This window comes from Macaca fascicularis, chromosome 18 (assembly GCF_037993035.2).
Source record: "Macaca fascicularis isolate 582-1 chromosome 18, T2T-MFA8v1.1".
NCBI classification, from domain to species: Eukaryota; Metazoa; Chordata; class Mammalia; order Primates; family Cercopithecidae; genus Macaca; species Macaca fascicularis.
The window spans coordinates 1611386-1627747 of NC_088392.1; the positions used below are offsets into that span (position 1 = coordinate 1611386).

General features: G+C 49.7%; 2 protein-coding genes across 51 annotated transcripts in view; both read right to left on the bottom strand.

Annotated features, from left to right (window-relative positions):
* The window catches only part of ATP9B (ATPase phospholipid transporting 9B (putative)), a 296871-nt gene that overhangs the window by 21578 nt on the left and 258931 nt on the right, over positions 1-16362 (bottom strand). For 43 of the 50 annotated variants that reach the window (XM_065533602.2, XM_074022650.1, XM_045377742.3 and 40 more), the window contains 6 exons: positions 15426-15524; positions 13564-13653; positions 12465-12609; positions 12197-12261; positions 9930-10085; positions 9693-9757 (listed from right to left, as the gene is read on the bottom strand). In XM_065533602.2, coding sequence (XP_065389674.1) covers positions 9693-9757; positions 9930-10085; positions 12197-12261; positions 12465-12609; positions 13564-13653; positions 15426-15524 — 620 coding nt within the window. The remainder of the gene's footprint in view (positions 1-9692; positions 9758-9929; positions 10086-12196; positions 12262-12464; positions 12610-13563; positions 13654-15425; positions 15525-16362) is intronic. The other 7 variants (XR_012427204.1, XR_012427206.1, XR_012427202.1 and 4 more) reach the window with 1 other exon arrangement.
* LOC107128048 (uncharacterized) lies at positions 11130-12187 on the bottom strand. The gene is given in 2 exon segments (XM_015439598.3): positions 11130-11935; positions 11938-12187. Coding segments are annotated over 2 exon segments (894 nt in total). The 5' UTR covers positions 12127-12187; the 3' UTR covers positions 11130-11230.

Sequence of the window (16362 nt, forward strand, 5' to 3'; positions counted from 1 at the left end):
GGCACCCCTCGTACAGGGTCCCTCACACGGACACCTCCAGACCCAGGGCACCCCTCGTACAGGGTCCCTCACGCGGACACCTCCAGACCCAGGGCCCCTCGCACAGGGTCCCTCACGCGGACACCTCCAGACCCAGGGCCCCTCGCACAGGGTCCCTCCTGAGGCTGCTATGTAGTTGCAACCACTTCCCTCTGCCGCCTCCTCCCTATTCCCTGGTCACCAAGAATCTGTTCCCCATCTCTAATCTGGTCATTTCAAGAATGTCCAGCAGGCTAACTTTGGGGATTGGTGTCTTTTATACAGCGCAATTCTCTGGAGATTCATCTAGGTTGCTGCTGTATCAGTAGGTAATTTCTTTCTATTGCTGACTACTATTTAGTGGCAGGCAAATGAACTACAGTTTGCTTAACCACTGAAGTACATCTGGGTTAGCCCTAGTTTTTGATTATCACAAATAAAACTGCTGTAAATATTCACTGCACAGATTTTTTGGCGAAGTTTCCATTTATTTTGGACAGGAGTGCTGAGTGAGATGGTATAAACCTCAGGAGCGTGAGTGCTAGGTCTGGACAGGAGTGCCGAGTGAGATGGTATAAATCCCGGGAGCGTGGGTGCTAGGTCTAGACAGGAATGCCGAGTGAGACAGTATAAACCTCAGGAGCGTGAGTGCTAGGTCTGGACAGGTGTGCCGAGTGAGATGGTATAAACGCCCGGGAGTATGAGTGCTAGGTTTAGAAAGGAGTGCCGAGTGAGATGGTATAAACTTCCGGGAGCGTGGGTGCTAGGTCTAGACAGGAGTGCCGAGTGAGATGGTATAAACCCCGGGAGCGTGGGTGCTAGGTCTAGACAGGAGTGCCGAGTGAGATGGTATAAACCCCGGGAGCGTGGGTGCTAGGTCTAGACAGGAGTGCCGAGTGAGATGGTATAAACCCCGGGAGCGTGGGTGCTAGGTCTAGACAGGAGTGCCGAGTGAGATGGTATAAACCCCGGGAGCGTGGGTGCTAGGTCTAGACAGGAGTGCCGAGTGAGATGGTATAAACCCCGGGAGCGTGGGTGCTAGGTCTAGACAGGAGTGCCGAGTGAGATGGTATAAACCCCGGGAGCGTGGGTGCTAGGTCTAGACAGGAGTGCCGAGTGAGATGGTATAAACCCCGGGAGCGTGGGTGCTAGGTCTAGACAGGAGTGCCGAGTGAGATGGTATAAACGCCCGGGAGTGTGGGTGCTAGGTCACATGGTGGCGGTATAGTTTTTCAAAGAAATTGTTAAAACATCTTCCAGATAGTAGGATTTATGCTCCCACAGCAATATAAGAGCTACCCAGTTTCCATGACTCTTCCCCACAATTCTGGCAGGTGTGAGGCGGAGCGCCCTGTGGTCTAACCCGGTCTCTGTGGCTGACGATGTGGGCATCGTTTCACGGGCTTGCTTGCGGTCTGTGCATCCCCTCACACACAGGGTGGCTGCCTCTGCGCCTTCTGTCCTTTTCTTAATGGGACTGCTCCTTCATGGCTGAGCTTGGAGATTCTTTAGGGACTGCTGGACACAAGTCTTGCCAACACCTGCTTTCCCTTCTGGAAGTGGCCCTCACTGGCTGCAGCATCCCGTGCCCATGAGGCCTTTCTCCAGCACCTGAATCCCTCTGCCTGCACGGTTTCCAATTATCCCCAACATGCCCTGTCACCCCACTGGCTGCTTTCAATGTGTTTCTTTGTCTTTAGTTTTCATCAGTTTGATTACGATTATCTTTGACTTTATCCTGTTCAGGGTTTGCTTACTTTCTTGAATCTGTGCATTTATGTATTTTGCCAAATCTGGGAGGTTTTCAGTCTTTATTCCTTCAAGTACTTTCCTAGCCCTGCCCTGTCCCTTCTCCCCTGGAACTCCCATGGCACCAACGGTCAGAGGCCAGGGCTCCCATGGCACAAACGGTACAGTTACCATTTTGCTGTCCCTGAGGCTCTGATCCATTTTTTTTTTTCAGTCAATTTTCTCTCTGTTGTTCATATTGAGGACTTTCTGTTTTTCTATCTTCCAGTTCACTGTGTCCTTCCTCTGTTCCTTCTATTTTGCTGCTAAGCCCAGTCGTGGCATTTTTTGTCTGGGTTATTTCTCATCTCTAAGATTTCCATTTGGTTCTGCTCTGTATCTTGTCTGCTGGGCTGTTCTATTTTGCCATTTGCTCCAAGTATGTTGGTAATGGCTGTTTCCCAGTCTTTGTCAGAGAATTCTAGCATCTCTGCCATCTCAGGGCTGGCTTCTGTTGCCTGTCTTCCATTCACCTTGAAATCTTCCTGGTTCTCGGTATGGCAAAGGACTGACGGAAGCCTTGACATTCCGGGTACTGCGTATGAGACTCTGAATTTTCTGAAGGGTGCTGACCCTGCTGCGGTGGGGAGAAGAGGGCACTGTTCTTGTTGCTGTGCAGGGGCACGGGTTCAGGCTCCCTGTGCGGCCTCCACTGACACTGAGGGGCTCATTATCCTCGACACTGGGGATGGAGTCCTGCCTCCCATTCCATCACCCTGGAGATGCTGGGTGCCTCGCTACATCTCGTGAAGTGGCACTTTCAGCTCTCCACTTGCCTTTTTGGGGAGGGGGAGGCGGGCACAGCCCTTCCCTGGCGTCTGGGTGGAGTAGAGTGACAATCATCTGAAAGTCATCTGTTGTCCTGGTGCCCCTTTTGTGGACCTGCGGTTGGAGAGGCTGGGCCCTCGCTGGGACTTTCAAATTTTAAATTTCTGCACCCATGGGCGTTTCCAGGCTGCCGGCTCCCTCAGCTCCAGCTGTTGGAAAATGTGGGGAGCTCCTGCCGCCTCGCCCCTTGCCCCTCTGTTCACCTCGCTCCCCACTCAGAGCCTTCTGTGTGTGATGCCCACAGTTTCAAGCTCAACTTAGCACAAGGAGCAGGGAGGAACCCATCTACTCCACCTCCCACCGTCCTGGAAGTGGAATTGGGCCGGAAGTGGAGCTGGGCCGGAAGTGGAGCTGGGATTTTTTTTTTTGAGACAGGGTCTCACTCCGTGGCCCAGGCTGGAGTACAACGGTACAATCATGACTCACTGCAGCCTTGACCTCCTAGGCTCAGCTGATCCTCTCACCTCAGCCTCCTGAGTAGCTGGACTGCAGGAATGCACCACCATGCCCAGCTAATGTTCTTTTGTAGAGATGGAGTGTCACCATGTTTCCCAGGCTGGTCTCACACTCCTAGCCTCAAGAAATCTTCCCAACTTGGCCTCCCAAAGTGCTGGGATTACAGGCATGAGCCACTGCAATTGGCTGGGTTTTTTTTTGTCGTTGTTGTTAAATGACATTGTCACCTATGAGAAAGCATTCTCATAGTTATCTCAGGTTGGGAAAGTGACCCAGTGGCAGAGAACCAGAAACACCCATGACACCACGTTATCTTGTAGCCTGGAAACATGCGGATACCTAAAGGCTATATTCTGTTTTAATATGACTGAGATCCCATGGTCACAGACTGTTCTATTTTTAAAACTGTTGTGGGTTCTATAAGAAACGTTTTCTTCTAAGGTACTTTTATTCTAGCTCACATTGTTTTCTTGACGGGTCACTGCTGGGCACTAAACATCTATATGCTCAGAGAACTTTATCCAGAAATTCAACTTTAATTTATTGGGTTGAACTTGTACAACACTGCTGTACTTCCCTCGAAATCTTTAATCACTTTTCTTTGAACTTTCTTTGAACTTTCTTTGAACAACTCCCACTCTGCTTAGGATTTAGGAACAGGGACAAATAATTCAAGGAGAGCCCAACCAGGAGTTAAGATGGCAGGTCATCCCCTGGCGATGCCTGGCGAGGGCGGGCGTCCTGTTCTGCGTGCACACAGGCATGTGGACACTCAGCCGTGCGGCTTGTGACTCGCTCACACCAGCAGGAAGGACCACGTGCAGTCACGATTTCTGTATGTGCATTTATGAGAACTCTTGCTTTACTTATGCCAGAAATCTCCCTATCTCTTCAGCCCTTAACAACAAAAACCCCACTGCTGCCTCCTTTTCACCTACTCTCTGGAGGTGTAACTTTCAGCATGTGAGCGATGAGTTTTGACAAGCGTCATGGAACCACGGTGTGATCATGACGCAGAGCATCTCCCTCACCCGCCAGGAGGAGGCCTGTGATGCGCCAGGTGGGAGACCCCTGCTTCCCTTGCTGCCGCGAGTCCCACAAAAATGGCTGTTTCCCGCAAGCTCTCTAACACCTGGCTATTCTCTCCGGGTGGTCTCTGCTCTCTGCGGGTGGGTCTCTCCAGGCCAGTGGTGTTGGGGCTCGCCCACCTTGCCGAGTGTGTCCTCTGCTTTCTCTGTGCTGCAGGGCGATGGACACAGCGCAGCTCTTCCACCCCCCGGCGGATGGCCGTTGGAGTTTTCCCAGTCTGTGGAGATCACAGCTGAAGTGGTGAGAGTCCTGGTGCCAGTCTGAGTGGAAGAATGAGTGTTTTCCTTTTTCCTGGGTGAACACTGAGGAGGGAGGTTGTTGGGGCATGGACAGTGAATGTTTAATTTCATAAAAACTGCCAGTCTGCTTTCTGGAGTGGCTGGACCATCTGCACTCTCGCCAGCAGTGCCGCCCTGCTGCCCGCCTGCCAACACGCCGCTCGGCCTTTCGGCTTGGCCTCCGCGGTGGCAGAGCCTTAACTCCCTCTGTGGCTTAAATTTATCTTTCCTGGTAACTAATGATGTTAAATACATTTTCTTGTGCTTACTGCCATTCTTATGTCTTCTTTTGTGATGGATGTTCAAATATTTCATCTTAAAAAAAAACTGAGTTGTTTCATCGAGTTGAAGATATGTATTGAAAGTATTTCCTTCTTGTCTGCCTTTTACTTGATTAGCACTGTCTTTAGAAGAGCAAAAACTTAATTTTTATGAAGTCCATCATCTCAGTTTATTCTCAGTGCGTCATGATGTTTGTGCTTTGGAAGTCTGTGCCAACCTGGGCACAGGTTGAGGGGCCCTAGAACCCACCAGAGCCTGGCCCTCCTCGGAGATGTGCACACACTGAAGTTTACGCTGAGAAACTTCATCTCAGGTACAAGGACTATTGAAACACAGAGGTTTCGGGGCCGTCTGGCTGTTGAAACACAGAGGTTTCGAGGCCGTCTGGCTGTTGAAACACAGAGGTTTCGAGGCCGTCTGGCTGTTGAAACACAGAGGTTTCGAGGCTGTCTGGCTGTTGGTTCTAGATGTGGGAGAGTTGTTTCTCTTCTCAGAGGCACCACCGTCCCCACTGCTTCCTATCCAATGTCTGAAAACATTTGTTTCATGTGTTTTCTCATGTTTTCCACTTGATTAGGCTTGGAAGAGAAATCTGTTTCCTGTTATTCCAATCACGGCTGGAAGCGGAAGCTCTGAAGACCCTCTCTGACAAACCCACAGAGCCTCCCATTCCTGCAAGTCTGGACACGGCTCCGAGGGACCTGCCTGTGCTCCTCCTGCCAGAGCTCTCTCTCGGGATGTCACGCACCTTCTTGGTGCTCAATTAAGGTTCAATCTAACTTTAACAAGAGCGCTCACAGGCTCTCCATCCGAGTCACTAGCAAGGGCATAAAGGAGACCCACACCCAGGAATGGCTGCTATGCCGTGGCACTGTGTGTGAGATCCTTGCGGGCAGCTGCCAGAGTCACTGGGGAGACACCTCCGGCCAGTTCAGACTAGCGTTTCCCAAAGCATTTCCGTGGAACATGAGTTGTGGGCTCATGAGATCAGGAGTCTCTCTCAGAGCCTCCAGCTTGCCAAAGCGCACAATGCTGCACCCCACAGAGGTTCCCCATGAGGACTTGGCCTAGGAGCTCTCTTTCTGGCGGAGGGCATGGCATTCCCTAGGCCTGCTTGGGGAGCAAGGGCAGGGTGGGCTTGGGGATCACAGGAGCCTCCCCAGGCTGTCCTGTCTCTCCCAGCCCCTCCTGCTGCCCCATTCCCCATCCCCTAGGGTTCCCCATCACCAGCTTCATGGCCCCCAGGGTCCCTGGTCCCTCCCTGGTTTCCCTGCTGTGCACTGAGTATGCCTAGTCCTTCCTGCTCCTGGGGCCTCTTGCTTCAGGAAAGTCACCTCGGCCACCAGTTCCCTCCAGAGCTGATGAAATGAACGTAGATGAAAACCATATTTGTGGAATTAAATTCTGTCAACTGTCCTCTAGCTTCTAGAGCCAGTTTCTCTATCATAGCCATGATTTTGGTCCAGTTAGATGTTATTTTGTAAAAACACCATGTTGCTTTTTGCTCACTTCTTGGTATTTATTTCTTAGGTGAAGGCAAACTCATTATTTATTTTCAAAGATTAACTAAAAGCATTGCCCCTCCAAAGCTCCCACCTAACCAAATTCAGAGTATGAGTGCTTAAGAAAGTCACAGACATTTCTTGCGTGACGGACACTCAGAGTGACTTTACATAAAGCCAACTATAAAGAAGAGCTGTAGGAACAGGAGCTGGGGACACCATGGAGCACTCGGGCTGTGAGGCAGGCATCCAGGCCTCGCTAACCCAAGCAGTAGTTCTTTAAAGAATAATCTCCATGGTCCCCTACATTTTCCTTTCAATGTTTCAAATCCATGATTTTTAAAATATGAAAGAAGGTGAGAATGGTTATGCTTTTCTATGACTTCCAAGGAAGAAGCACACTATTCAAACTCAAGATGCAATCAGCATTACTGTGCAAATTCGATACTATTTAAAAGCAACTAGGCTGGGTGAAAGGGCTCATGCCTGTAATCCCAACACCTTGGGAGGCTGAGGCAGGTGGATCATTTGAGGTCAGGAGTTCGAGACTACCCTGGCCAACATGGTGAAACCCCGTCTCTACTAAAAATATACAAAAATTAGCCGGGCGTGGTAGCACATACCTGTAATCCCAGCTACTAGGGAGGCTGAGGCAGGAGAATCACTTGAACCCAGGAGGCAGAGGTTGCAGCGAGCTGAGATCACGCCACTGCACTCCAGCCTGGGCGACAGAGCAAGACTCTGTCTCAAAAAAAAAAAAAAAAAAAGTCATGAACGTAATAATCACTGTAAAGATGTAGGCGATGGGAAAACCTATTTAAAAAGAGTTAGCACTTACTGCACCTTTAGGATTTTTCCCCTTTGTTTGAAGTACTACAGAAAACATTATTGAAATTCATGGGAAGCTGAGAATATTAGCACAAATCCTACCACGATTTCCATCAACTGTATGGGCTATGAGTTGGTAGGTTGCTGGGACATTCTTTGGTCACAGAGAGACACGAAATAAGGCTCAAGTGACACCATGGATGCACAGTGTCATCCTGTGCTACCTCATACTGGGGCTGAGGGAGCCTCAGTGGACAGGATAGCCCAGGGCCGATGATGGCACTTTCCTTGTGGGCCACAAAACGGGAGTCTGCAATGCTTACGATCATGATCAACGGGGTTACTCCCTGTGTGATTATAGCAGGCAGGGGTCTAAAACCTAGGCACTTGTGCCAAGATGAAGGGCTAGGGGTGAGAGAAGCCTGAAGACACATGTGAAGGTTTCCCCAGGCTCTTACCTACTTTATTCAAAGTGATTTTTAAGACCACAGGACAGGCTCCTGATACCCTGGGAGGAACGGTGCTAACACGTGCAGGCGAAGGACGTGGAGTCCGAGGCAGGTGCCCCAGGAGTCTTGGTAGCTGTGAGTCCCACAACTCAGCTGTCCTGAGGCTTGGGGTGTGGGGCCTAGAATCCGCCAGAGTCTGGCCCTCCTCTGAAATTCACACACACTGAAGTTCACACTGACAAACCCACAGCAGGTATGAGAACCTGATATACGTTGTGATTTGTCCTTGCAGAGCATGCAGAATAGGACGCTAACTGGAAATACAACTGTGTGGCCGGGGGTGTGAAGGTGCAGCGTGGGGGGGCCGGGCCTCCAGGGGAAGCAAGGACAATGGGGGTGTGAAGGTGCAGCATGGGGGGCCGGGGCCTCCCGGGGAAGCAAGGACAATGGGGGTGTGAAGGTGCAGCATGGGGGGGGGCCGGGGCCTCCCGGGGAAGCAAGGACAATGGGGACATCTGGCAGTGGTCTAGGCCAAGGGGACATCATGTGTGGAGGCCAGAGGACAGAGAGGACCTGAAGACTGGAGACGGAAGGAAGGCGGAGACCCAAGTGCGTCTCTGTGCATGGCAATGCTCCTTGGACAGCTCAGGATGATGCGGGCGCCTCTCAGGGATTGTGACTTGGGAAGAAGGTGACTTAAGAGAACCTCACATGTTTATCAAAAACCGAATACACGCACAGACTGATATTTCCCTGTATTTTGCTAAAATTGTGAGGAATTCCTGGGATTCAGGGAGCTGTCGAGTGAAACGGTGTTTAGACTGCGGATTAGAAACAGCTCTGCAGGGAGAAAGGACTCTGTTTTCTCTGTGGACCTGGGGTAAGCTCGGTGGCTGCGTGACGGGGAGGAGCACCCAGTGGCAGCCCCTGACGACTCAGGTCTGAGCTGGGCCTCCCACGGGCAAGTTCCTGAGCTCTCTGGGTCTCTCACTTTTCTCACACATGAAGTGGGGACAAGGTGGGGATGAAAGCATGTTCAATGCCGACAGCACTGAGGCCAGCAGCTGTTACTATTAAAGTATTTTCTGAGACTCCTTGTGGGGTAGAACCTGGTTAAGGTGGGAATAAGCTTTGCAGGGGTCAGGGAGGTCAGCGGCAGAGGAGAGGCCGCTTTTAGTTTGCTGCCAACATGAACAGTCACACTGATTTCATTTCTAGGCATAACCACAAAGGAGGAGGAAAAGAGAAATTCCCACCTATTCACCCTTCACAGAAGTTCCTGTTTTGCAGATAAGGTAGGCGTGGTCGGCAAAATCAGCTCAGCTTTCAATGCACGTCGCATGCCTGCTGCACTTTTGGTGTCCTTTTCTAAGACACTGGTGCTGTTATCTTTACTTTTTTTTTTTGAGATGGAGTCTGGCTTTGTTGCCCAAGCTGGAGTGCAATGGCATGATCTTAGCTCACTGCAACCTCCACCTCACAGGTTCAAGTGATTCTTGTGCCTCAGCCTCCCGAGTAACGGGGATTACAGGCACACACCACCATGCCTGGCTAATTTTTTTGTATTTTTAGTAGACACAGGGTTTCGCCATGTTAGGCTGGTCTCGAACTGCTGACCTCAGGTGATCCACCCACGCCCACCTCAACCTCCCAAAGCACTGGGATTACAGGCGTGAGCCACCACGCACAGCCCTGGTGCTGTTATCTTTGAAAATGAGATTCCATTCCTGCCCGGGAGAGACTGACGGTGTTTGCTTCGACGCACGCCACGCTATATCCCCGCGCGCACTGTTCTCCGCTGCTGGCCACGCCCCACAGCAGGACGAAGCCCCAGCCAGGGGAGGGCAGCTGCAGAGAGCTGGGAGGGCTTGTCAGTGGCCACTCTGTCCCTCCGCCTTCTGCCACGGGACCCTTTAAAAATCTCAGATCCAACACAGTTCCTGACACAAACTATGGCTTCCACTTGAAAACAAAATCTAGTAAGAAAATCCCAGGAGGAACAAGTGTGCAGGTGTTGTCTTGAAGTTCACCCAAGTAAAATGTTGTTTTTACATCAGTATTATTCATTCTAAATGATGACTGTATCAAGAATCTTCTATATATGTTTTGTTTTGTTTTTTTCCAAAATAGATGTCCTCCCCTGGATGAGCTGGCAGGTGCTGAGTGTAACTTACCCCACCATGAGGAAGCCCTGATACAAAGGGACGGATGCGAAGTAGAAGACTGAGGAAAACACAGCCTGGAGAGAGAGCCACAGACGAAGACAACCGTCAGTTCCACAAGCACCTGTGGCCCCAGGCCTCTCAGGGGCCTCGCTACCTCCTAAGCACAGCCCAGGTACTTCCAGCAGCACTCAGCACCTCCTCTCCCGGACGCTGCCCTCCTCGGTGCCAGCACAGAAGGCTCAGTACCTGCATGGTGGAGATGATAAGGCCCCTGTGCATGACGAACTGGCCGAGTGCTGCTGACCTCTTGTAGCTGTTCCGTCCGTGCACCATGAGCAACCTGCCAATGTGCCGGAACTGCCTGATGGAGAAGTCGGCCGCCAGCGAGGCCTGCTTCCCCTCCTGAAAGAAAAGCACACGGGGCCTTTCAAACACTGCGGACACTGGAAATCAGACTCCAAAAGCTGAGTTTTAGAACTCAGCCTACATTTGACAAAGACTGAAGTTCTCTCTGCAGGACTTTTAGAGCTTCAGCTATGTCAATGGGGACAGGTCCTACGGTCTTAGGCACAGGGGCAGGAAGAGCCCCCAGCACCAGCCCAGGCTCTCACAAGCACTTCAGGAGAGCTCGGCTCCGATAGTCTGTGGGTGTCACAGGAGTCAGCAGAGTCGCAGAGCCCGGGCCAGCCCTGTCGAAGCATTCCCTTGTGATCTGAGCATGGGCCAGCCCTGTCGGAAGACGGCCCTGTGATATGAGCACGGGCCAGCCCTGTGGGAGGACGCCCCTATCATCTTGGGCTTCTTCAAGGCAGTTCTCCGTTTTTCATATTTAAAGAAATAATCTATCTCCTCTTTCACAATTCTGTTGTAAGACATTACGAAAGGAAGTAGCCAAGGAAAAAGCCACACTTGCTTGAGCTGGGTGAATTTTCCAGGTCTTTTTGGGTGTGTCTGTATTAACATTTAAGTGACTGTGGATAAAGAGAGCGTAACACAGATAAGGCTGGCACAGAAGATGAACCTCAAACCACAGCTCAGCCAGGAGACACAGGCAACCACACAGAGAATGGCGCGTGGGAACAGGAGGGAGGAACCACACAGAGAATGGCGCGTGGGAACAGGAGGGAGGAACCACACAGAGAATGGCGTGTGGGAACAGGAGGGAGGCCACGGAAAGGCTTGCTGGCCGATCTGCTGACATCTGGACTGAGTCCGAGGGCAGGTGACTAAGAGTGACACCTCCCTGCATGCCACTCCGCCAACAGCAAGTTGCCGAGGGCTGGGCTCTAATGCATGTGGCAGGATCGTCTTTATGAAATGTGGGGTTGAAGCAGGGGACCCTGACCAATTCCTCCTTTACTCAAATGTACAGTTCAGTGCCTGGGACACACCAGGCTCTTCAGGCTGTGCTGACTGACTGTGTGCTGAACACACGTGTTGACCAAGTGTGCATTCACCAAGCATGTGTTCTGACCAAGCGTGCAATGAGCATGTGTTGGGTGTAAAATGACCAGGTATGCGCTGAGCACGTGCTGACGTGTGCTGACCTAGTGTGTGCCGAGCGTATGTGGTGTGCTAAACGAGTGTGCTGAGTGTGCGCTGAGCACGTGTTGATCAAGTGTGTGCCGAGTGTGTGCTGACTGTGCACTGAGCATGTGCTGATGTTTGCTGACCGAGAGTGTGCTAAGCACGTGCTGACGTGCACTGAGTAGGTGCTGAGTGTACAATGGCCCAGCATGTGCTGAGTCGTGTTGATGTGTGCTGTGTGCCGAGCATGTGCTGTGTGCTGAGAACGTGCTGATGTGTGTTGACCGAGCACGTGCTGAGTGTGTGCTGACTGAGCGTGTGCTGATGTGTGCTGTGTGCTGAGCATGTGCTGTGTGCTGTGTGCTAAGCACGTGCTGATGTGTGCTGACCAAGTGTGTGCTAAGCATGTGCTGATGTGCACTGAGTAGGTGCTGAGTGTACAATGGCCCAGCATGTGCTGAGTCGTGTTGATGTGTGCTGTGTGCCGAGCATGTGCTGTGTGCTGAGAACGTGCTGATGTGTGTTGACCGAGCACGTGCTGAGTGTGTGCTGACTGAGCGTGTGCTGATGTGTGCTGTGTGCTGAGCATGTGCTGTGTGCTGTGTGCTAAGCACGTGCTGATGTGTGCTGACCAAGTGTGTGCTAAGCATGTGCTGATGTGCACTGAGTAGGTGCTGAGTGTACAATGGCCCAGCATGTGCTGAGTCGTGTTGATGTGTGCTGTGTGCTGAGCGTGTGCTGTGTGCTGAGAACGTGCTGATGGGTGTTGACCGACCACGTGCTGAGTGTGTGCTGACTGAGCGTGTGCTGATGTGTGCTGTGTGCTGAGCACGTGCGGAGTGTGTGCTGACCGAGTGTGTGCTAAGCATGTGCTGATGTGCACTGAGTAGGTGCTGAGTGTACAATGGCCCAGCATGTGCTGAGTCGTGTTGATGTGTGCTGTGTGCTGAGTGTGTGCTGATGTGTTGATAAAAGGGGGAACCTACCTTTCCCTCAATCCCAATCCCACAGTCTGCTGCCTGAATCATGCTGACATCATTTCCTCCATCACCTGCAAAGCAAGAAAAGTGAGATAAAATAAAACCCCATCCATCATCACGTTTTTCATTTGTTACCATCAGCAGCTATTTCAGAAACTTCCATGAATAGAGACGAAATCAGTCTAGTTTTAGAGATGGAACAAACTCTGCCCGTCAATGTCAGCCTGCGGGTTTCTCTGGAGACCTCCCCGTGAGCGGGGTGGGCGGCTCTCACCGATGGCGCAGGTGCGTCTCCCCGTGTGCTGCTGCAGCAGTGTCACGATGTGGGCCTTCTGCGTGGGCGAGCAGCGGCAGCACACCACGGCGGGGCACTGGCAGGCCAGCTCCACGAACTCATGCTCGTAGTACTTTAGACAAACCTGGACAACAAAGCCTGTGTTATTTCGCCTTATGGTCGACAACACTGTCCCAGATTTGTGTGATGCAGAAAGTGCAAAACCACGGGAGCAAAGCCCACAGACGCCACCGTTCTCAGTCTTTTCAGTATTCTGTGAATCACTTCACAAGACTCACGGACAGGGGAAAATATAAAAACCATGGGAAGAAATTCTACATAACACGGAACCATCCTCCTGCCCAGGGAAGTTCTTCCACTTGAAGTACCAGAGAGAATCCTCTGGGATTTGAGCTACGACATGACCTTCTGGTCTGATCCCCCTCCCCTGGAATCCAGGCTGCCTTAGTGACTTTCTTGAACAACCTCATGTGACCCAGTGACGTTCTGGGGCAGCTTCTGCCAGATTTCTTGGAGTGCTTGCTCTGGGGACGGTCCAGGACGATTAAGTCCATGAGCCTGTGCAACAGCTGTGCAGGGGGAGGCTCCCACCAGCCCCGGTGCCACAGCTCTCTCAGCCGGGGGCCGCGCGTGCGAGGAAAACGAGGCATGAAGCTACTTGGGACACTCCTGCTCCAGCGGATGCAACGTGGACAGGACAGAGAGCCAGAACCACAGCGCTGGACAGGCTCCTGTCGCTCCTGCTCCAGGTCTCCTGCAGCACTTTCAGGCTCTCAGTGTCTAACGGAGGAGTAACAATCACCGTGACCCAGCCCTGCTTTCAGACTCTCAATGTGTAAAGGAGGAGTAATAACCGCTGAGATCCAGCTCTGACATCTCCTCAGGCTGGGGCTGCTTTCCAGAGTGGCAGGTGCAGCGGCTACGGAACGGAGACTGCCGAAACAGCACAGACAGGCAAAAGCACTCGACTCAACAAGCCCTCGGTGCACTGGGATGGACGGACACGCTCGGCCAGGGGCCAGCCTTGCCTCAGAGACACAGACAGACACACATGTACTCACTCTGGGTCCAGCCTTACCTCCAGAGAATCCCCAGATATGACCAGTGCACAATCATGCTTCCTTCGAAATGCATTCAGCTCCAAATGTGCCTCTCCCCGATTGGTTACCTCCATTAAGGGAGAAAAAAGAATCCCAAATTAAAATGTTGTCTAAGTTAGAGGCACAGAGAAACAGGGCATTAGTTGCAGAGTCACGGTGGACTGTTTTGGGGTCATCATCTGAAACTAAAGTAGCTTTAGGATTTGGACGCAGAAGAAGGTCCTTTCCAATTCCTCCGGCAGTGCTGGGTGTGTCTACCACTCAGTTAACACAAATCATTTTCACATTTGTGGCAACTGCAAGCAGGAAACTTACAGTGAGGAATGCAGTGGAATCCCCACGCTGATGAAATTTACGTAAAGGGTGCCTGTGAGTTAATAATTACCCTCTGGATAGTTTGGGAAAGTAATTGCCTTTTATAAATATACTCCCTTAATATACAACGATAATGATTAAGAATTTTCTTGTAATTTCCACGAGGTGATTATTTATCAGAGCAACAGGCCAGGGTAGGCTGGTGTGGGGAGCAGCACTGCTGAGTCACTGACTGGCAGCATCACGGACATGGCTCTGCAGAACGAGGCTTCCACCCGACAGGGCACCAGAGCCCAGGGAGGCCAAGCTCCTCATCGCCACACATCGGGTAAGAGGCAGGACGCTCTCAAACCAAGGTGTTATATAAATACATCTCTTTTCATAATAGGTCAAATAATGCAAAATACTTAATTGCTCGTGTTGTCTCTGCCATGGGTTTCAACTTACTCCATTAGGTTTTACTCAGTGTCTGAGGGATTTTTAAAAAACCTAAAAGAGTAAAATTAAGTCATAATCTTGAAATATCCTTCGTTTTAGAACAAAAACATTTCAGAAACCAACATAACTGGTTTTTCATATTCTTTCTGTGGAGATTTTATGGAGCATAAAATAAATGATATATTAATAGTCCTATTAATAGGACCGAAATAAATTAAAAGCTTCATGTGGTTCAAATTAACAATCTCAGACTCATCTTTAAATAGGTAGGTTTTATTGTGAAAAATTTAATTTGTGGTGCTATAACACTGAAAAGTCAACAAAAATTGATCTGAAGTTTTATCAGAAGCATTAATAATTTAATTGCAAATAGTAGTCTTCAGGGCCTAATTTGCGATTCTGATGCTTCAAAACAAACTACATTTACATGTAAATTATATTCAAATAACTCCTTCTGTAGGTGCAAGCAATTCATTTAGAACAGACGCAGACACAGAATGTCTGTTCACCCACCATCAATCAAGAACAAGAAATTTTTATTTTTTGTTTGAATTAAATTTAGTCATAACTAATACATACAGTAAACACATAAACTTAGATCATTTCTATCAATTTTCTTTGAACTAATTAAGGCAGCACTTGCTCTGAAAATGGCAGTGATTAAAAACACATTCCTATTTTGTATTTATAGCTTGTTTCACAACAGCAGCTTCGGACAACATGTAGTATGTGTAACTTGTAGAAAAATGTAATTTTTTATCAATATACATTTTTACAAATTGCAAATAACTGCAGTATGCCTCTTTTAAAATAGTAAAAAATAATACTAATAGTATAACCAAAAAATACTTTTGAACTTGGAGTTTGTTCAATCTGTCAAAAAGCAGCTTTTGATCATTATTAATGTATGCGGTTAAAAATATCTATTTGAACATGTTTTTATAAATTAAAAAAATTACAGTATTTCTTTTTAAAAAGATACTTAGTGATTAGTAAATAACTGAACATATATTCTGAGAAAAACAATAGGCTTTATTTGTGTGAGATAAATGTTTAAAAATTCAAAGTGATTAAGATACATACTTACCTGTCTGAAAATATGAATGTCTTGTGTTCTAGACACCAGATGTGAACTTTTGGCAATGCAAGTAGCTGTCTCGAGTTTATCGCCTGTTAGCATCCATATCTACGAAGCAATTTAAACTGGTGAACTTCAACAAGACAAGGACACGCTCATCTCTGAGTCTCACATAATTCACAACAGCCAGAAGGTGCAAGCAAGCCACGTGCCCGTCAACAGATAAACGGATGAGCAAAATGTGCTCCATCCACACAACGGAGTGTCATTCAGCCTTGAAAAGGATGGAAATTCTGCCCAGGTGCCCATCAACAGATAAATGGACGAGCAAAATGTGCTCCATCCACACAATGGAGTGTTATTCAGCCTTGAAAAAGGATGGAAATTCTGACCCAGGCTGCGATGTGGTTCAACCTTGAGGACATTATACTGAGTGAAAGAAGCCAGTCACAAAAGGACAAACAATGTCTGATCCCATTTCCATGAGGTCCCTAGAGCCATCCAATCCATAGAGAAAGAAGTAGATGGTGGGTGCCCGGGTCTAGCGGAAGGGGAATGGGGAGAGGGGCAGTTCCCGTTTAGGAAGATGGAACAGTTCTGGAGGGGATGGTGGTGTTGGCTGCACAAGAATCGGCAACGCAGACTTCAACAAGGTCACACTACACACATCCAACCACAACTAAATGGTGTGTCGGCAATGCAGACTTCAACAAGGTCACGCTACACACATTCAACCACAACTAAACGGTGTGTGAACTTGCTTAAGGTGGAACAAGTGAGAGCACAGTGATGTGTAGATACAGCAGCTGAGATCTGGAGGCACGCGAGTAACACCTGGGCCCGGCACTCGCAGGCTAAGTCTAATAAGGATAGCTGTGAGTGTCAGAGGCGCTGTCCACACAGCATTCCACACCAAGCACACAGTCACAGTTTGCCAGGCTGGGAG